At 41.1% G+C, this 21,200-nt stretch overlaps 1 protein-coding gene and 1 long non-coding RNA gene across 3 annotated transcripts; one reads left to right on the top strand and one right to left on the bottom strand.

The window, feature by feature from the left end:
• Positions 1-3,421: 3,421 nt before the first annotated feature.
• LOC112568336 (RNA-binding protein 42-like) lies at positions 3,422-21,195 on the bottom strand. The gene is made up of 5 exons (XM_025245593.1): positions 21,090-21,195; positions 19,893-20,131; positions 18,782-19,546; positions 17,271-17,465; positions 3,422-4,219 (listed from the first exon to the last, which is right to left on the bottom strand). Exons 1-5 carry the CDS (start codon positions 21,140-21,142, stop codon positions 4,107-4,109), a joined length of 1,365 nt encoding a protein of 454 aa, XP_025101378.1. The 5' UTR covers positions 21,143-21,195; the 3' UTR covers positions 3,422-4,106.
• Positions 6,977-17,256, top strand: LOC112568338. Of its 2 annotated transcripts, none has more exons than XR_003100068.1 (4): positions 6,977-8,506; positions 12,628-12,951; positions 14,543-14,639; positions 14,911-17,256. It is a non-coding gene; the product is annotated as an uncharacterized LOC112568338 (long non-coding RNA). The 2 variants fall into 2 exon arrangements; XR_003100069.1 differs by having other exon boundaries at positions 6,978-8,506; positions 14,546-14,639.
• Positions 21,196-21,200: the final 5 nt, after the last annotated feature.

Genomic DNA, 21,200 nt, shown 5'->3' with positions numbered 1-21,200 from the left:
ATTGTCTAACTTATTGCTCGTCAGTGAGCAGAAAGGACAAAGATTCTACACTGACTGACTTTCAACTACACACGAAACAAAGACAATTAACAGGAAGCATCTCCTTGTTCACCACCACCATGTAGGGTGGATTGTGCAACACATCAAAAGCAAATTTGTTTAAACTCTTCCTGCTTTTCAGTTGACTGCCTGGGATGTTACTATCTTTCTGTTTTCATTTTTTTTTTTCTCTCTTTCATTGTTTCTTTTTTCAGTCCCTTTTGTTATTTATTTATTGTGTTTTCTTTCTGTCTTCTATTGTTTTCCTTTCAACCTTCATTCATTGTAAGCAATCAAAATAACTTTTGACACTTCTCTAATGTTAACTCTTTGCACATTCAATTAATGATGGTCATAAGCAGCACCAATAACAATAAATTAAGGAAAGCAAGCATTGCTAAAGAACTCTTCTCTCTGTCCTCGTTCATTTAACAGAAGACATGATGAAACAAGAAACCAGTTGTGTAATCGAAATGTGAAAAGGAAATTATACACAGTCATGGGTGAATGCAGATCGTGAGAACTACTTAAAACTGCTGAGCGCTGATGTACATCCGGGTTAAAGTTCAAGGTATTTTCTCAGTAAACTGGATTTTAAAGTTAGACAAAAATCAGCTGGACTTTAGTATGCCTTTAATTGCTATATTTTGAGTCTGATGTAGACATAGGCTTTAAGTACTGGTTCATCCTGAATATAATCTCTTGTAATCAACTAAGCCCAGTCATTTAAAAAAAATAAAAACAACCTTTGCACTAGTGTGAGCCTTTAAAGCTGAATCCAAGTAGGTGGATGTATTAGCAAGATTCGATCTTTCTGAATTCAAAGTCATCTTCAAATAGCGCATCTTCGTGTCTTTAACGAACAGGTGAAGGAGAAACTTCAGTAAAACTGCGAACATCTCGTGAAGTCTCCATTCCAAGGTTTTCCGCTTCTTCCCTTGGCTTTGATTTTGATCCCAGATATCCAGAAATCTTCTTACCAGATGCAAAAAATCGCAATTCTTGTATAACTTAATCTGTTTTTGAACCCTTCGTTTTTTTAAAGCTTAATTCCGAAAATATTCAAAACCTCGTTCTTGGTTCTCTGCCCCAAAAAATGCATAACAATATCTACCAGTGCAAAAAGAGTAATGGCTGAAAAACTGCTACATTGGAACATAAATAATTCAGTTTCATTTTTCCTCGAAGGCGTGGAACGACGCCGACTGACCGCTGTGCTAATGTAAAAGTAAATTATCGTCTGCATCGTTTCTTTGCTCTTTCCACATTGTCCAGCACGCACAGAACCACAGAAACAACAAGATTTTCTGTCATGAGCAAGGAAGGAATCAGTGATGCATCTGCTTTACATATCATCTGATTTTCGGCGCAAGTTCATATCAGAAGATGAAGGATGATGATGGCGCAAAACACCACCTGACGGGATTGACAGATGGGTTGCATTAGTGTCTCATCTCCCAAGCCTAACAAACAGTTTCTGATGGATAGTGAGGGAGAGGAAATAGTGATAAACGGATAGAAAGAGAGATGGAAGATAAAGAGAGTCATACAAAGTTATAGAGACAATAAAACAGTTTGGGAGATTAAAAGAAGATAAAGGCAACCAGCGAGAGAGAGGCAAGCAGGTTCAATGCAAATATCATGCAAAACTTGTTTTTTCGGATTCAGAAGATGTCTAGAAACTACAAAGAAATGGTGATAAGATGAGGTAAGGCCGGGAATATTTAAGGTGCCCGATCTGCTGCTTCTCTCCTCTCGTGACACACCCAGTGACAGTCCATGGCATCGTCGGCGCCATTGTTGCGGACTTCCTGGACTGAGTTGCACTCAGGGACATGTTTGGATGGATGGCTGAATGTGTGCCGAGACCAACCCTCGGCCTCTTGTGAAGTTCTCCGCTGTTAGACAGTCAGACTTCCGCTTCAAACAAATCTTGGCTCTCAACAGATTTAACCCTTTGAACGACCTGTAGCATGGATGAGAGCTCCTCGCCACTCGTCTTGCTCTTTCGATATACCTGATAACACTTAACACCGAAACATTTGACACTTGCACAATGGCATCCTTCCACACAACAGTATCAACCACTTCTTGACTGTTTATTTATTGTTGTTACTCTCGCAGACTCTGCTGACATAGCCATTGTGGTCGTAAACCGGAAGCTGTTCTGTCGATAGCCTCGTTCTAGGAGTTAATTGAAAATAATCGTCTGCAAGCCATCCAGGGGATGCAATTCATGGTTGCACTTTGTATTCTTGCCCCTGCATCGTGCAACATTCCCAGGTTGCCGACTGGGTAGAAAGCTGTCTTTTTGTTACATTTGTTGCACTCGGTCACAACATCAATGACAAAACTTCGCTTGTGCAACGAATTTCAATAACATGAGAGTGATTTTTATTTAATAAAAAGCTTCTAAATTTACCATTGTTTAGATAGTTCTAAGTTTTAGAAACATGTTGAGTAGATAGCCTGGTATGCGCTCTATGCATTCTTGCCGGTATTTCGTGCAATAATTCTGAAGTTAAAGGCGGAATGCTGACTAGAAAACTGTTTTCCATTTTCTTTAAACTGCTCTGAAATTTCGACATTACAACACTATATCAATAAATTATGGTGGGAGTGGAAAGATGAATGTTTACTGAAGGTATTTGGTCGGGATAGTGATTCCTCAGAAAAAAAAAAAGTTTGAGTTGTAATGTCTCCTTTTTACTTCCCCCTCCTCTCTCTCTCACGGTGGCTATGTCGACTTGTCGGCAATGTCGCAGACGGCTTTGTGGTAATTGTGTTGTTGTAACAGCAGCCAAAAGAGTAGTAGTTGTGGTAATAGCAGGGAAGATGATGCAGGCTAAGTAAAGTCAGCCTTGTAATCATGGGAAACGAAAGTTATAATCAAAGGGAGAGGGAAGTTATCAAAGGTGGAGCAGGCTGGAGAGGATAGCTAAGATATTGAAAAAGTTCCGAGAAAAGATTGCAGTTAAGAAATAAATTGCGGAGGGTTCTTGTTGAATGTACTTACAGCAGCTTGGCGTGAAAAAAGGGGACTTTCCAGTAATTTTTACAGCTTAAAATGGACACCATTCCTACACCACCTTGTTTATTTGTCGCCATTGTCATACTCATAAAAAAAGAAAGAGCCAGAGAAGACGGACAGAATCAGACGAAGGGAGAAGCAGGAAATCCTAAATGACAGGGACAGAGCGAGAGTGGTAGTAAAAGACTATGTGGGAGTGACAAAGAGAAATTGAGACAGTCTGCGGGAGAAAGAGAAAGTGATAAATACACAGAGAGAGCAACCGAAAGATACAAACACTGAGAAAAGCATACAGAACAAAATTACAAGACATAAAAAAAGACACAAAAAAAAGTGAAAACAACAAACACGTTTCACTCTTATAAAACTGATTTGTTTTAATGTAAATAAAAGAAGAGCCCAACAAATTTCGTTAACTGAAACTGAGAGAAGGGAAGGTAGTAACAGTCACTGCCATCGCTCGGTCCTCCCAACAACACCTACCTCAACCTCCGACCACAACTCAGCTTTATGCGGCATGATGGCAGCACGTGTGGAGGACAACCCACGTTCCAAGCGGCGCTGGATGTCAATGAAGGGTGGGCGCTAACTTTGTTGATCGCTGAAAATCAACCCCTGCCTCTCCCACATGGAAGAAATGTGGACAATTTTCTTTTTTCTCTACATCTTTTTCTCGTTCTCCATCACTTCCAATCGTCTATTTTGCCTGCAGCCAATGCCAGAAGGGTGGGCAGTCTGGTCAGAGGTTGCCAGTGGATGGTAAGAGAAGTGTACACATTCGTGTAGGGTATTTCCAACGATGATGCAAATATGCTTTAAGAAATAAGAAAACAAACTACCGTCCCGCTCTTTCTCGCACAGTCTCTCCCTTCTCCCTCTTGATCAATCCCTACCCACGCATCCACCCACTCATCGGCCGTATTGCTCCCCCTTTGAAAGAAAAAAAAACAGTTCTCGATGCGAGGCATATAGTCTCGCATACAAGTCGCGTGTGTGAACGAGGCCTGCACGCGCTAACCACCACACTACTGTGACGTCATCGTAGTCCCAGTCGCTTCTTCTCTTTCTCTTTCTTGCGCACGATGTCAATGTTGCGGTCCTTCCAAGTGCTTTTTCGCAGCTTGATCGGTCTGTTCCCCACGTATTTACCTGAAATCAAATCATAAAAAAAAGAAACAAATGAAAAGAATTGCATCATAAAAAAAAAATTTAATTTACATCGTCCATCTCAGGCAGCCTTAATGCAATCCATTATCATCAAATTTCTCCTTAAGCATTTCCTCGCAGATCCCATCTGATACCTTTGGGATTTTGATGTTGAAGCTTTGAGCTGCGAATGAGAGCAACTAAGATAAAATATGCCATTGCTGTACTTTGTCACACGTCGTTGCCTTTTGTGTGGAGAAGAGCATGGGTGAGGTGTTCGTGAGCCGTGGGTCGGGTTTTAAGCGACTTACATGTGGTAACTGTGATTATTGTAAGAGCTAAATCATAACTGCCATCCACGTGACTCATTCCCCTTGGCCGTTTGACTAGAAACGCTAGAACATTAAGACAGAAAGAAAGCAGGCAAGGGAACAACGAAAACAATAAGTTGATGTTCATCCTTATATTTATCACTAGATGGCTAGTGCTCCACACGGAAAAATATATATTGTGTGTAAGTGTGTGAGTACGTACGTAAATAAACATACACGTATGTCTGTAAAATGCGTGTGTGCCTGCGTGCCTGTAAGAATGAAGAGTGCTCGCGCACATGATTTCGCGAGTAAAACAGAAAACAGCGAGATGGAGGAGGAAAAGTAACAGAAAATTATTCTTCCTTTTTTTTCCACCCACTCCTGCAAAGGATCTTCGAATGGGAAACATTCCTATTCTGAGAACAGAATCAAGGAAATACAAACTCCAAAAGAAAAATAAGCGATCCTGGAAATCACACTTAACTACCAGCTTCCACAATTAAAACATCAAAATTAAATCCGCAAGGCAGGCTGGGATGGGCAACGAGGGGTGGATGCGGGGGTAGAGAGGAATATTGAATGGCACGCAAAGAAGAGCAGCTCATGTAGTATTACAGGAAAAAGTGTTCCCCTATTTCTGCACAGTGCCTTCCGACCTGTCACGCTTTCCGGTAATTCCACGACCTGTCACGTTTTCCGGTAATTTCTGCGACCTGTCCTCCTTTTTGAGGAAATGCAGGCGCCTTGTAGCTTTTGGATGTGAAAGCCTCTTCATGTCAACAAAGGTGCAGGAAGATCAGCCCAGCCCAGCCAGTCCTGTAGAGTCTCTGAGAGAGAAGACAGGCAGGCAGGAAGAAAGAAATCGGAACTTACAGATCAACCTTGCTTCCATGCCGCCGTCAAACTTCTGGAGTCTTTGTACGGCCTCTCATCTGCCATTCACCCTCTGACTTGAGCTTGCGTGTAAATGATATTTATATATACAGACACACATAAGTTTTGGGGGAGGTATATATGGGGGACATGGTGGGCTAAGAAACTGGAGGAGGCGAGGAGGGAATGTACGATAGCATCAACTTCTGGCATCGCCGACGACGTTCAAAAGCTTCGGTGGTCAACCAACCGAAAATGTCAAGAGATCCCTGGGCAAAACTCGTCCCACGACCAGCGGATTTGGAAGAAGTAAAAAGTAGCGCACGAATGAGAGGAGGAAGAGGAAGGAAAAAGAGGAGGAAGAGGAGATAAGCGATCGAGCGCTAGCATATGGCGCCATTGCAATTTTATTATCTCCCTCCATCAGTCCAGACGTCTTGCTCCCGTTGCCAAACATGACCCGTCAAATCAGAAGGGATATTAAGAGTTCAGGTAATGTACAATATCGATACAGTGACGTCACGCGTACATACGTACATCTAAGTGACTAATCGAATGTCAACAAGGAAATCACAGTTTAAAATGTTTGCAGTATGATGAATGAATAGAAATTAATGTGTCCGACTTCCTCTGCTCGCAATGTGTAAGGACAGCTGTAGGTGCACTCGGTCTTTGACCCATCGGTGTTATTCACAACTAATGTAGACTATCCAAGTTCCCGAAATACCTCTAGGTGACTGGCTGGGTGAAAATGTAGGTAAAGGTGTGGGCTTCTGCTGTCAGTAATACTACATGCAGAGTCCCCATTGAACTGGGGGTAGCAGGACTTAGTGCGGGGGGCTCAGCATCCTATTTTGTTCTGCATCATCGACACCGACTGGTGGTTATTAACGACTCTTCTGGTGGACACTGATGTACGAGGCTGAATGATTCATGGCATAGTCATGTCTGTAGGCGTGTGTCTCCAGAACTGAAGGAGGGAAAAAGAATATCTTGCACAGAACTTTGGCCATGACTATTATATAAAAACTGCCGAACGTTGGTTCATATTTGTCTAATTAATAATGACCTTAAGGGTGGAAAATACACCTTATTAGACTTTCAATAATTTTCCAAAAAAATAACTTTAAAAACGTTTTAAAAATTCCCTTTTAAGAGAATTACAGCAGTAATCAGGCCTTTTAGCGGAATTTGATGCTTACTTTCTTATCGTTTCTGAAACAGACATGTTCTAGAACTATTTAACAGCGAAACATCACTTATTAGACTACAGTCCTTTTCTTAGAAGAGAAAAAAAAACTGAAACTACTATCGGAGAATGAGAAAAACGAATCGTTTCGGTGGTTTACATTTCAACGAGCCGATGTTGTCAGAAATGTTAAAGAGGTTATTAGCAAACTGACTGAAGAGGAATGCCTTCGAGTTTCTAAACATTAAGTACACTATATTTTGTGTGTATCTATAGGTCTAGGAGAAAATTCCCCTTGTTTCCTGACCACCAGTCACGAATTGTCCGCTAAAGGCATCAGAAAAGATGGTCGGAGGAGGAAGGTGAAGAATATCCGTACACGGGACCTTCAACACGCAGGCCTTCCCAGTCGACACAAGAGGATTGAACCCGAGGCGTTCACAAGGGCGTTGTACTTTAAACACTCCTCAACCCTCTTGGGAAGCACACTGCTAAACAGTAGAGTTTCGGCTATTTACCTGCGCTAACCAAACTTTTCAAGTTGTTTTGCTAAAAACAAAAACTTTTAGAAATTCTAAGGGGAGAGAGTAAGTGTGCAGGGGTTATTGTGATATTAAAAAAAAAATCGCCTAAAAGCTATGATAAAAGAATTATCCATCCCCCATCCCCACCAACTTCTATTAGCTACGCAGAGATAATTGGATAACACAGCTGTCACGCCAGAATCCAGATGAACTACCTCTGGTTTGCTGGCTTAATACTTCTGCTTGATCCTTTTGCCATTTGCCTCCTATAAAACAAACTTACACCTGACATGTACTAGTCACCTAAGCTGGAAAAAAATTTTAAAAACTATGGAAAGAAAGAGTGAAAATAAAAATAAATAAAAGAAATCAGTAAAGAAACGTTTTTCTTAACGTCAGATCGTGGTTTGGTTGTTTTTTTTTAAGTTCATCAGCTGTCGATAGGATAAATCACGAGTGGATAGGCACTTTCTTCTCAGCCACCGAAGGGAGATATTAAAAAAAAAAAACGATATCGATGTCTTTCAAAATCCCGCACAGTCCTGCTGTCTGCTCAAAGACAGTGCCGCCACCGCAGTCTGCCTCCCCCAGTCACCCTGACGGACCCTCTCTGTCACCCAACCCCATCCCCCTGACACACACACACATATGATGTGAATCCCGGCAATGTAGTCGACCACCAGAATCATCTACATCACCTGCCTGGTAAACACTCTCCCACCTCCCTTCCCGTTCACAAGAACCTCCTCCTCCTCCTGTTCTTGCTACACATTATTATCATCCTCCGCGCACCTCCACACACACCCCGCTACCCACATCCCGCCATCAGTGTCCTATCCCGCTGGTTCCTCGCTACAAACAAAAAACAAGAAAACAAGAAATCAACCATGCTGGGGCTAAGTCTGCAGCTATAACAGGTTTTAAAGTGTGATTTTTGAGACTCCGGACATCGAAAACTACCAGCAGAGAGACAGAGAAACAATAATAAAACAGCATCATTTCACTCCTTGTTTTCCTCCCACAACCACCACCACCCTTACATATAACGGCCCAATCTTCCATTACTCACACCACCACCACATTTTTCCACCGTTCCCACCTTTTCCCCCAAACTCTCCATCCCAGGGTTTTCTAGAGAAATTCAAATGTGTGTGTGCAAGTAAATCACAGTACTGCGCGGGCGACTTGCAACAGATACGGACAAGGGGAAGAAAGGAAGGGGGAAGAAAGGGGGGAAGAAGGGAGTGGAGTGGGAATTGGCATCAAGCCATTTAAAACCATGGCTCCAGCAGGCAAGGTGCAACCGCCGTGAAAGCCAACAACCTGTGCGACGGCAGCTCTGCCGGGTGGACCTTACCTAAACGGCTTGTGTGCAGTTGATTGCGTTAAGGTAAGCAGGTCCTTCATTTTTGTACGTTTGATAGAACGGACAGAATTAAAACACCTGATAACTAAAGTGATGATTAACAGAACTTTTATTACTAGTGAAGCAAGCAGTCAAGATCGTATATTGTTTTTTTATTGTGATTGCTGTCAGATATCCAAAGTCTCAACACCCACCCCTCGCTCTTAATACAACTGTCGTGGGCAATTATTGTGGATCGTTCGCTAATAAGTTTACAAACGAATTTCTTTTTCACACACAGACACGCATCTCTGACATACTTGACAACTATAGCGATCAGTACATAAAGAGAAAAACGATCAAAGAAAGATTTTTTTTTTAAATCAGTGAACAAGCTAATGGTGGGAAGGACTATCACCTTCACGATAAAAATAATAATGATAAAAAAATAAAGAATCGGTGAACGAATAAATGATGGGAATTGTCGAGAGCAATACCGCCTGCACTAGAAGATGCGAAAAATAAGAGGGTGTGCGCGACACAACTCTTTACAAGAATCATATGATACATAATATCAGCGACTATCCCATCTAGAGTACAAACTAAGAAGCACACTTAAAGAGACAGAAAACAACACTTTCATATTTCTTTCCAACATTGGCAAATGCTTGACCCAAAAAATGCTTTCAATTTGGTGTGAATAGTAGGCAAGACTTCAGCCAAGTTTGAATGTAGGAGAAATTGCGATTTTGCGAAAAACTTGACGAAAGAAGTACACAAATTTACAAAGCAATGCACATAGAAGTAACATAAAATGACTGATCTAAATAAAATGCAGTTTCATGGGGCATGACCATACTGGGAAATAAGTACAGTTAATATTTCCTGCATACCATTGTAGCTTTCTCATACATCTTTTGATGCATGGGATCAGAGACGAGAAGAACAGGATCTGACTAACCCACCGCAAGCAAGCTGACACCAACATTTGATGTGAGCTGTTACAGAGAGCCATTAGCTATGTACCTTATTGTCAAATTCAGGTGTTCAACGAGCATACGAGATGATGGTCGGTCGTCGGTTGGTTGGTTTACCCCGTGCCGGCAACTAAGGCTATATCATGGCGAGAAAAAGTGATGATACTTTAAAACGTTTAGTAAACATAAACCCCAAGCTGATATAATAACAACATTCTCAACAATAAAAGCCAACATAAGGAGCAAGAATAACATAAAAGAGGATAGTCCTAGTCCATATTCAGCTTCAGTTTTCTTACCCATGTACAAATAGAATTGATACAGGTAACTGGTCTTCGAATCACACCTGTATCACGTCTTGAATTCCTATTTTATTGGGTTTTTTTTTTTAATTTATTGCTTCATTGTGTTGTATCCCTTGAATTTTATCAAGAGTTCATCAACTGATTGTTGTTTGCTTGGGTTTCTTACATACTGAAAGCATCGATTGAAGGGATCTGTTCTCGGAGGCATCTCTTCATTGTTTGCAATGTGTAATGCATTACTTATAACTCAAAGCAATTCTGAGACATCACATTAGCAACACATGACACCTGGAGATCAGGTTCAGTGGACTAGTAGTCCCTCAAGGATGGAACCACATGATATCCCATGACAAAATTCATTCTCAAGAGCACGGATTTCTTGGGCATCAGTTTGGAAAGGAATTCTCTTCTGCTACATGTACTTTGCTCATTAACAAGAGCTATCAAGCCAGAAAAATCACAGGATTTTTGAAACATCTCAAAGGCATTGGTTTTTTTTTCCGGTCATTGTTGCATCTATTTCTAAAACACGAAAGATAAAGGCAGGTGGTCTTCAAATCGAAAATTTCTGTCGATCTGACAATGAAACTAAAGAATACATATCAAAACCAGTCTTATTTATATAAAGTCAGTAACATACTGAATGGTTTCATACAAACATTTGACTGCTCTGTGTTGTTTCAATGGCATCTGGAGTCCATTTAAAAGTATGGGACAAATAAGTCCCTTGGTCCTCAAAGGGTTGAGAAGAAGGAAACGAGTGTCCTTGTCGCTGCTATTTATATCGGCACAGCTAATAATCGTTAATTTTTCATCATGTTAAGAACTTCGTAACTTGACCTCTTGTCCTACGGTGTTTGCAAATTTTGGCAATCGTTGCCATGGAAATAAAATTTAATATCAGATCATGATTCTGAGTAACAATTTCTGTAGGAAAGTGTCAAAGTCCTAAAGCATTTTTACTCCAGCTTCCCGCTCCAACCATAAAGTGAAACCTTTGTTGACCTCTGGAGTCTTTCACATCGTGATCATTATTAGCTAAGGCGGCTGCAGAGATGACTCGCACTCGAACACACACACATGGACGTTAGTCTGTTAGACGATACACCGTTATCCCGTTTGAAGCAAAGATGAGATGGAAAGAGCGTGTGTGGGATGGTTGGAGGGGAAGACAAATGTCTGGTTGCTGCGTGCAGCTGTCTACTAATGAAACGTCACTAATGTAGCTAATGGTGTGGTATTTCACAGTTCGTGCCCTCACGAGGGTTGTAGGAAGTTCACAAAGGCTGAAATACCTCGCGTGAAAACGCGTTAGAAGCCGAGAAAGACCGTGCTTTCCGGTCCCCACTTGGATGCTAACAAAATCACTTTCGCCGACACCGTCCTGTCGCCACGCTTCACCTGCTCCGTGACAGCTGGGTACACAAAATGTTTTCCTGTCATGACAAACCCTTGTTAAAAACGTGACTTTCATGTTTCACATCGGAGTGCTTGTAAACCTTCAGCTTAGGTCTTCGATAAATACAATTTAAATGATTAAAAATTTTAGAAATAAAATTAAATCAATTGAACTAGCCGATAACTCATCTAATCTCTGAACTAATGTAGCCCAAGGCTAGAAACCATAGGCTTAGTACAACTAAACAACAAACAAATAAACAAAAAGTCGCCAACAAGTCTTTTCACAACAACAAAAGAGTCCTTCACCCTGCTCCCAGGTTGATGAGACGAATGAAAAATGCCTTTTAGGGAGTAGGCGGTAAAAAATATCAGAAGGGGATGGCAAAAATCACACGTTATAAAAGCAGGTTCCACGTCTCAAACAACGGCAAATGACCATTAAATTCAGAAGCTGGTCCTAGGAGTCCTGAAATATGAGGTCCGACACTGACTTTTGTCTCCCGAGTAAAGAATGACAAATCACTCCATCCCCACCCCAATTCCACCTCCCATCCAAAAAAAAAGTCGAACAAGCCATAGTTTTAGGGTAGTGTAAAATAATGTGGGCACCAATTTGTGGAAGATGAATGCATGTGCACAATAAATTGGATGGTGTTGTGGAAAACAGCTATGGTTAGTACGAGCTTGAGGCAAGGAGAGATCACAGTTAAGGGGTTTATGCGGTGAATACAAGTGGGGAGGGGGAACAATCGTGAGATGGCAGCGTAAGGGGAAGGGTGGGATCAAACATCAAGTATCACACGCAAATACCGATGAAGACAGTCTAGACGCCTGTAAAGAGTCTCTTGATAAGAGCGGGTACAATGCTTTGTCCAGAGCATCCATGTACTGTATCATCTTTTGTCAAGCGCATGTATCATCCTCTGAGGAAAAAAAAAAGCGTTTTCTAGCCCTCCCTCTCCCACCTCGACCGGCTTGGACGATGAATGCGAAAATGCAGTAAAGCCGCAACCCATCAAAACAGTTTTAACTATGGGTTTGGTTTTGCTGAAGTGCTGCCATGAGAAGAGAATGGTTTCTGTAGTAAAGTTGTGGATTCCATTCTTGTTGAAATAAACTGACTTTTGCAAACTTTAAATTGTTCCAAAAAAGATTTTCCTGTTTTTGTTTAAAGTTTTTTTGGGGGTAGGGGGTTCTGATTTCAAGTCATTATCTCGTGAAGTGTGCATCTAGAGTTACGGCATAAATTTAGGCTTCTAGACTGAGTAAACCAGACCCAAGTTAACTTGCAGAAGTTCCCGATGGCTGATGCATCCACTATACGTATATATATATAAAGACAGCGACCTGATAGTGGTGGCCATGATAATAACTAGGATGAGCACCAGCTTAACAACAACGGAAAAGCCTATGATAATAAGACGAGGCTTGCGACGACGATGACCACACAACGACATACATGCCTGTCGGTTCTGCTTTCCAGATGAACATGCCAACAGCCCACCCGTTCGCCCTGCCCACCTCGCTGCAAGGTCCGGTCCTGCTGCTGGCTACACTGCTCTTCCTCCCGGGGTACCCCGCCTCTTCTCTCAAGCCCATTCACCTGCAGCGCCGTCACAGCTTCTTCCGCTGTACGGGTTGGGGCCCGGATGCTCTAACCTGGACTACGCCTTCCAGCCCGTCGGCAAAGCGCCACCTACACACCACAGAGTCTCATCCGCCCTGGGCTTCCGGCAAGAGTCAAGGTCGCGGTCAAGCAGCGCCCTGCGCCCCCTCGACTACGGCCTCAACTTCTTCTTCACTTCAGGTTAGGATCGACTTAGGTGGACGTCTTCACATTAGGTGGCCCACTTATTCTGTCCCGATTACGCCGCTCTTACGGCTAAACCAGTCTAGTTCTTTCCTTCCTGATAAGCCCCTTTCTCTCTCTCCTTCCTCCAGACCTTTAAATAAAGACTGGTTGTCGCCGTCCATTGCTCAATTTCCTACTGAGCGGGTATGCCAAAGGAATGAAGATCACCATCATCCAATGCTATGCACCGAACAAATGCAGCAAGGAAGAGAAAAAGAAGACTTCTACAGTTCCCTGCAGTCTCTGCTTGATCGCACACCTAGAAGAGATCTGAAGATCATTATGGGGGACCTAAATGCCAAAGTGGGAGATGATGACACCAACAGGGAACTCATCATGGGAAGACTTGGCATCGGCACCTGCAAAAAAAAAAGGGAGCTCTTCACAGACTTCTGCAGTTTCAATGACCATGTCATAGGTGGCACTGTGTTCCCACACAAGAATATACACAAGACAAACTTAAACTTCCCCTGATGGCAAAACCAGACTGACCATATAACAGTTGCTCGAAAGTGGAGGAGTCTTTAAGATGTCCGAGTGAGGAGAGGTGCAGACATTGCTTCAGACCACCACTCTACACCCCATCTGGAACTCCCGAGCATTATCCTTCAGCAGTAAGACCCGCATCTTCAACACCAATGTGAAGGCAGTCCTACTGTATGGTTCTGAAACCTGGAGAGTGACAAAAACCATCAACAACAAGCCGCAAACCCATGCCACTATTCTGCCTGAAAAGATCTGCAACAGCAGCCAGTAAAAAAGAAACAACCAGAATGCCACTAGCCAAGACATCAAAAAGCGCAAATGGGGCTGGATAGGACACACCCTGTGCAAGCCAGCTGACACTATTGCCAGGCAGGAACTTGAATGGAACCCTCAGGGGAAAAGGAAAGTTTGGAGACCAAAGCAGACTTGGAAAACAACAGTAGAAAAAGTGAGACAAAGGACATCGAAACCACATGGGCCCAACTGAAGGGGGCCGCCCAAAACCAAGTCCGCTGGCGAGGTGTTGTTGCGGCCATATACTCCTTAACTGACCAACAAGGAATAAACTAAACTCATTCAACACATACTGATAAAAGAAATGAGAACCTCGTTTCAACTGGGAAGAAACCCTTCCCATCCCACTTTTATGGCTAATTTCCTGCCTCTACCTATCAGACCTCTGCACCTACATCTATGGATGGATGAACAAAGCAAAGTGCATGGAAGCAAAGAAAAACATGTTTAAAGGAAATGGCAAGTGACGTGGAAAAATTGGTTTAAATCATAAATACTGAAATTTCAGACTGCAAAACAAATGTTTATTTACAATCACATCTAAAACACAGATCTTGTGCAGCAAACTGGGCAACTACAGCACTGGAAAACCAGTCTTCTACCCTACAGTAAAGCTGTTCCGAAGCAAGCTGCCCTCAAGCAACAGCACCGCCTAAGTAAAATTATTTCCGTTTTTCTGCACTAAAACGCTTCATTTGAGTTCAGTCATTACAATGCAGCAGGCACTGATGTTCACAAAATGAAATAACTGCTATCCCTCTGTCAGCAGGCCATTCCTGGGGAGCCAGTGGTAAACGGGGGGCACCTTCCCAGAGTGAATGGAGCAGAGACTCAAAACTTCCCCACTCTGGACATCTTGAGAGGTACAGTGTCATCCCTGCCATAAGTGATATTCACCTTGTTGCCATTTTGAAAGCAGGAGGCTATATGAGCTTTCCTTACTGTACATCAATAGCAAGAGTGAATATTGCAAATTTCTGAAAATTAGTGTGGTTTTGGGGTCAGGATAGTGCTGCACCACATGCATGCAAAGGTTCCAGTACTGGTAGTCAAAAAAAATACCTATATTCTATATTCTTCTTATAAACAAAGGATTTCTTAATGTTTGTTTTAAAACCTTTCATCTGATTCCAGAAGCACGCCTGTTTCACCTTTATCCTACCAACAAATGACATCACCAGACTTCCCACAATCAGCCTGATGGCATTCTTACAAAAGCCTCACACCAAGGGAACACAAGAGGTTTCACGCAACAGATTTGACTGGATCACCAAGTGTTTCTATTACCTTATGACTGTGATCTACCTTGCGAAAGTTGCAAATGTAGATATATACTGGTGACAAAAGGGATTGGCAAGGACCTCACACAGTTAAGGCTTTTCAGCTTTTCATGTTACAGCATTATAACCTGCTGCACTGATCACCTTACCTGGATACATTAATGAGAATTTTCCATTTTCAGACACCCAGTTTACATCCTAGTTTATCATGCCTGGCAAGACACTTGAAGCTGGTTTCAGATCAATTTTTGTAATTTTCTTCTGATAAGTAATTTAAGAAAATTAGCTGTGAGATGGAGATGCTAGCTTTGCAACGTTGCTAAGTTTTTAACAGAATCATCAATAAGAAAATAGTCCACAGAAAATTATTTTAAGGTTGTTCTTCTAATAAAAACTGACTTTCTATCAAACAGTTTATAATGTGCCATTATTCTGCTTTGTATTTGCCTTATTTGAGTTATTTTATGTTCACAAGCATCTTTGGAAAAGCCCTTTGAGTGGCTTTGATAAAAGAGAAACCTGTTTTGTGCTCACATAATTTGTGATATCTTGTTGCTGGTAATTTAGCAAGGCAAAATTCACGAATCCTAACTTTTACCATGCAAGCAATTTTCCTGAATTACTTTAAATTTGCTTTCACCACTCCCATAAATTCTTTATTTTAATATTAAACATTTTATTTTTATCAACACACAATTTACACTTTTTGTTGTATATTATTCCCGACAAAAGACAGAGAGCCCACTATTAAGAGGGGAACGAGAACTGCTCTTAATGGGAGGCTAGGGAAAAAAAACATAAGACTAAAAAAGCTGTTTTACTGAAAACAAAGAAGGATAAACATTATTTTTAAAATAAAAACACTTTTACAGGTGAAACAGTAAAAAACTTTCTTTTCATTATATCAGTTCAACACATATATTTTATCTAGGACATCCATAAAAGATTTCTGGACATACCATTTACAAAGAAGTTGCTGCATGCAGCAGGTACAACAAACAGGGACAGCAAATACTGCATGCATTTTCTTGATGCTTAAGAAATTCATTGAATGCTTTGACATAACTGCTTACCTTAGCAATGGAGGATAAGAAAAGTTAAAATTAAACCATATATGCACTGCCAGTGTTGAATCAATTGTTATAGGTATTTTCATATTACAATGATGTTTTTGTTTGTAAGCTAATCTTACACAGGCTCATGCTATGTGTGTTTAAGTGCTTTGTAGAGATTTCACTAGCTCCACTAATGAATTTAGCTCAGATTGCTAGAAATTAATCCAAAACTCCTCTTCTCATATTAACTGATTTTGTAGTAATACTAGAAGATAGCATACTGAAAGAGGAGAAGGGGCAGCATTTTCTACCCCTCAAAAAGAAAAACGTATATCATCTTTTATCATAAAACATCTGATTTAGTGTAAATAAGATGCTTACTCAATAGAGATTTATAATTTCCTATCTTTGATTTTAAAATTAAAAGTAATTGTCTGGGTCTTTTAAAGTTTAAAGTTTTTTTTTTGTTTGCTACATGAGACAGTATTGTAATTGACGGTGACCTGGGAATCATTGGTTTGTTTGCCTAGGAAGCCAATAACACCTGATTCACCACTGGGACAAACTCTTTTCACTTCTTTTTTGCTGCTACCATGATGTTGAACTTGGATTTAGGATATGCAATGTCAATGGTGAATAAAAATGTCATATTCCTTCATCTTACACTGACAGTTTCAGCGGGGTAAGAGTAAAATTCAAGGAACTCCTTAAATTCTTTGAGTTCTTTAATGTTTATTTTCCACTGCACTAGCTCTATTGGATGACTGAATATTTCAAATTTGCAACAAAATATTGACAATCATAACTCTAAAATGCAATGTTCAAAGGAAACCCAGAAATGACAAGGGTCCATCTAAGTCCAGTCATATATACACATTGAATGTAATCTGTTTCCATGCATTGTATGGTAGTCCTTGTTATCTAAGGTTTCCACATGCAATAACAAAAATCTTCAGACTTAATGGGCCACTAAGGGAAAAAAGTCATCAGTTGAAAATGCTAGACTTTAACCAAGCAGTCCAAAATCTTAGAATACATTTTTCTAAATCTCTCTTCCTCTTAAAATACAAAAACAAAACAAAAAAATAAGTGCACACACACACACACACACACAAATTCAAAATAGGCACAAAAGGTGACCAGCTCGAAAGGTACTCACCATTCATTTCCCTCATAGCCCTAGTGAAATCTGCAGGGTCCTTGAAGCTGACAAACCCAAAGCCTTTGGTTTTGTTTGTGCGACGATCACGAATCACCTTTGCCTTCTGAAAGGTAGGATACTTGCCAAATGCCCTTGTGAGAACTTCATCAGTGACTTCATTTCCAAGATCACCACAGAACATACGAAAATCATCTGCAAATGTAAAAGGATTTCCATTACAGAAAAGTTTATCACTAACATTTGTCAAAGTTTTCACAATTTTCATAAAAAGCTATCTTACTGCACATTAAAAAAAAATATAGCTCAGATGAAAGTCACAGTAGGTTGCCTTGATTCAATGATTAATCAGTAACAAAATCTCATTACCAAAATTCAATCCTTCACTTAACTATTACAGTTCATCTTAACTCAGTTCAATAACAATCTTATAATTAAATAGAGAGTGGTAGGAGGACATGCAGATAATTATCTGTCATTTTCAGTGGCCCACCCCCTTGCAAATCCCTACTGTTTGTCCAGTCTCACCGGGTTTGGCAGGTTTATTCTTTGTTTAGTCTCCAGGAGAGTTATAGGCTATGCCGACAGGTGTCCAGAGCATGTTTATTTTTCATTATTATATTCTACCTTAAAAATGTTGCTGGTGGCTCCAAGTAAAAGAGAAGAAAATTATTAAGCAAAGTCAAATTGTAACACATCTCTACTACACCTGGCAATCTTCAACAACAATGTAATTTGAAATGGTACCAAATGACAGAAGGAAAGAGAGGATGGAAGATTGTAGGTGCGCAAGCAAACGAGTTGAACTGCAGCTGGCACCACAACTTTTATTATTCTTTCCACCCTCCCAGCAAGAAGTGGACAGATGTGTCTCTTGCCTCCCCTCTGATTTAATGCCATGTGCACTGAAAGTCACTTAAAGTAGCGAATAATCGTAACTGAATTTGTGCATTTCCCCTTGTCAAGGTGACTCAGCGTACTGTGAAGACCCCAAACTGGACTTCTGTTTACCATACAAGAAACAGAAGCAACAGCATACACAAGTAACCATAGCAATAATGAATAAATTGTATGGACAAACATTAGGAATTAAGCAAGGGGTGGAAAAGTAGAAATATTTCTTAAAAAAGGTGAGTTTTGAGGAGTGACATGGAAATTTAGATCCATTTTATGAGAAGGGAGCAGAGGATTCCAAATGGTGGAGCTAGAGAGGGAGAAGAGATGAAACTCTCATTGTGATTACTGAGCAAAATTTCAAACTTTATCATGTTATCTTTTGGACCATTGCCAAAGACAAAAAAAAAAATTTGGTGCAATGCATCATGGACTAGCTGTGGTTTTGAATCTTGGCCTTAAAAGTGTGTGCCAATACCTGATAGTTTACCACCTTACAATAGGCTGAGCGTTGGTCTTGTTAGGCTGCTAGCAGTCCATTTTATACACAATCCATGATAAGACTAAGTAATAAAGGTAATAGTAAAGTCACAAAAAGTGCTGCAATCTTCACAAACCTTGATCCCACTCAGCTAATGTTGGATCCTCCCATGTGGTTCCTGCTGCCAGCCGCACAAACTTTTTCTTCTTTTCTTTTCTCTCACGCCTGGTGGGCATGCTTACATCAGCATCAATCTCCATGTCTGCCACTGTTATATCTTCTGAACTTTGCATCCCTGCTCCTGGTGCTCCTTCATCATACATGTTTGAGGTTGAACCATCAGGATATGCAGCAGGGCCAAAGACTCCAGAGTCACCAGGCTTCTCCTTTCTGTCGGACTTGCCACCTTTCTTAGAAGCAGCAGGTGTGGAGCTCTCTGATCCTTTTGAAATGTTCTTCACAGGGGGTGCAGAGTAGATGATTTTTGATTTGGCTTCAATCGTAGCTGAGTTGTTTTGCTGCCCATCCATAGGGTAACCAGGGCCACCCATGTTAGATCCATCGCCACCACCCATCATATGGTATCCTGGCTGGTGATAAGGACCACGAGGAAAGTCCATTGGTTGAACCATGTGCTGAGGTCTAAGCATTGGGTGTTGATGAGAGAAGGGGACTGGCATCATGTGTCCATGGCCTGGCATGCCATGGGGCCTGTGATGGTCCATGTGTGTCATATGTGGATTCATGGGAGGCCTGTGCCGCAGCTGTGGTGGAACAAATGCTGGTGCCAGGATGGGAGGAGGTGGCGGAGGGGGTGCCATCATGGGTGGAGCTTCTGAGCTATACTGGCTCTGATCTTGGCCAGGCTCAGGGGGTGGAGGAGGAGGTGGTGCCAAGGCAGCTAAAATCAAAATCAACCAATCAACTGACAGTTCACAATCTTCTGTGTCATACAAAGACCACTTACACAGGACATATTCTAGTATTTGCAACAACTACAGCATTCTCCCACTAGATAAAACATGCAGTGAACCCACTGCTCTTAGTCTTAGATCATAGTCCAAACATGTGCTGAGGTACATGCAACTACACTACATTACCAAGATGATACACCATTTATATCTTCTGAAAACACAAAAATATCATATTATTCATGTTTTATAAAGTATATATAATTATATAAAGAGCATACAGCTTTGTGGAAAAGTTATCTAGATGAAGTAATAAACAAATATTTAGAAACACACATGAAAGATCTATTCCTGATGTGGCTCCCAACGTCTGCTGGTTAAATGACTGTGAGACTGTCCCAGAAGCTGGGGGTGGGGGAGGTGGCACCAAGGGCTGATCTGTTTTTACGCCAGATGACTCCTGCCTCAGCTGTCGGAGTTGTGCTTGGACTTGGTCAAACGTCCCTGAGCTAATGATCATGCCTGATGTGCCTTGTGGCTCATCATTTGGAGATGGAGCAATTTCTTGCTCAAAGCTAAGACAGGAACAAGGAAAAAAATGAAAAGGTATAGTAAATACAACTTTTGGATACTCTCTCTCTCACACGAGCACATACACACACACACAAACATACGCTTTGGGTGGTGGCGACTGTTAGCTATTGGTTTGTATTTGTTGCATTGTTGTAACAACAGTCAAAATAGCAGTAGTTGTTGTAGTAAAGGCTTCTGAATTTCTAGCATTGCTAGTCTGTTATCAGAAAAATATAAATATTGTAAACGTTTGGATAAGGTCACCTCTGATCCTCCTTTAGTGTAGAGACACAAACACTTCAAGCTTTCAGTACAACATATTTCTATAATCTGCTTTCAATTTATTAGTACATCTTTACATACTCTCTATTAAAATTGATACAAGAACAGATACCAGATCACATTGGCATACTCCAAGTGTGGACACAATACAGCTTTTGAAAAGTCTCCTAATGTAAATAACAGAATGTTCTCATAATATGAACCCATCAATTTGCCTTACTTAAAACTCTTTATAAATTAGCAACAAATGACATCTCGCGAGTAAAAGCACTCACATAGGTTGATATGGAAGCCAGTACAAGCGGGGGCTGGGAGGAATACATAATCCTAACCCTCACCTACACTTAACCCTAACGCCAATTTCAGCCCCCATCACTCCTTTTTCCGCTTCGAAAAAAAGTGTTACGGCATTTTGTAACTTCCTAAAGTAAAGCAGTACCCTCAGATTCTGACCCATATTCACCTGTAATAAAATACTCTGGTTTATTCATTCATTGTCAACAAAACAGGAGATTTGCTGGCCTGCTGCGTGCCGGTAATGTAAGCTAAAATACAGACGCCCGTAGGTAGCAATATTACTAGCTTTATCTATCTATATAAAACTATACACATAACACAGCGAAATACAATTAAATGTTATAGTCTACGTCGATAAAAAAGAAACACAGCAATCAATACCGGTTCATCTCCGCTTCCATCTCTTTGAGACGCTGCTCGCTGATCGACGCCATGATGAAGTTTTCTAGGATGCACTTTCATTTGCGGCTTGTCCCTAAAAACACGGAAAGG

This window comes from Pomacea canaliculata, linkage group LG7, assembly GCF_003073045.1.
Source record: "Pomacea canaliculata isolate SZHN2017 linkage group LG7, ASM307304v1, whole genome shotgun sequence".
Taxonomy (NCBI): domain Eukaryota; kingdom Metazoa; phylum Mollusca; class Gastropoda; order Architaenioglossa; family Ampullariidae; genus Pomacea; species Pomacea canaliculata.
The sequence above is the reverse complement of the archived record's forward strand: the minus strand, read 5'-3'. Positions and strand labels throughout refer to the sequence as shown.

Excerpts from the sequence above, each read along its gene's own strand:
- LOC112568336 (XM_025245593.1), bottom strand. The coding sequence starts at position 21,142 with ATGGCGTCGATCAGCGAGCAGCGTCTCAAAGAGATGGAAGCGGAGATG. Across the intron at positions 20,132-21,089 it reads ATGGAAGCGGAGATGAACCG|CTTTGAGCAAGAAATTGCTC; the intron begins GTATTGATTGCT and ends TTCCTGTCTTAG. Across the intron at positions 17,466-18,781 it reads ATTAGCTGAGTGGGATCAAG|ATGATTTTCGTATGTTCTGT; the intron begins GTTTGTGAAGAT and ends TTACATTTGCAG.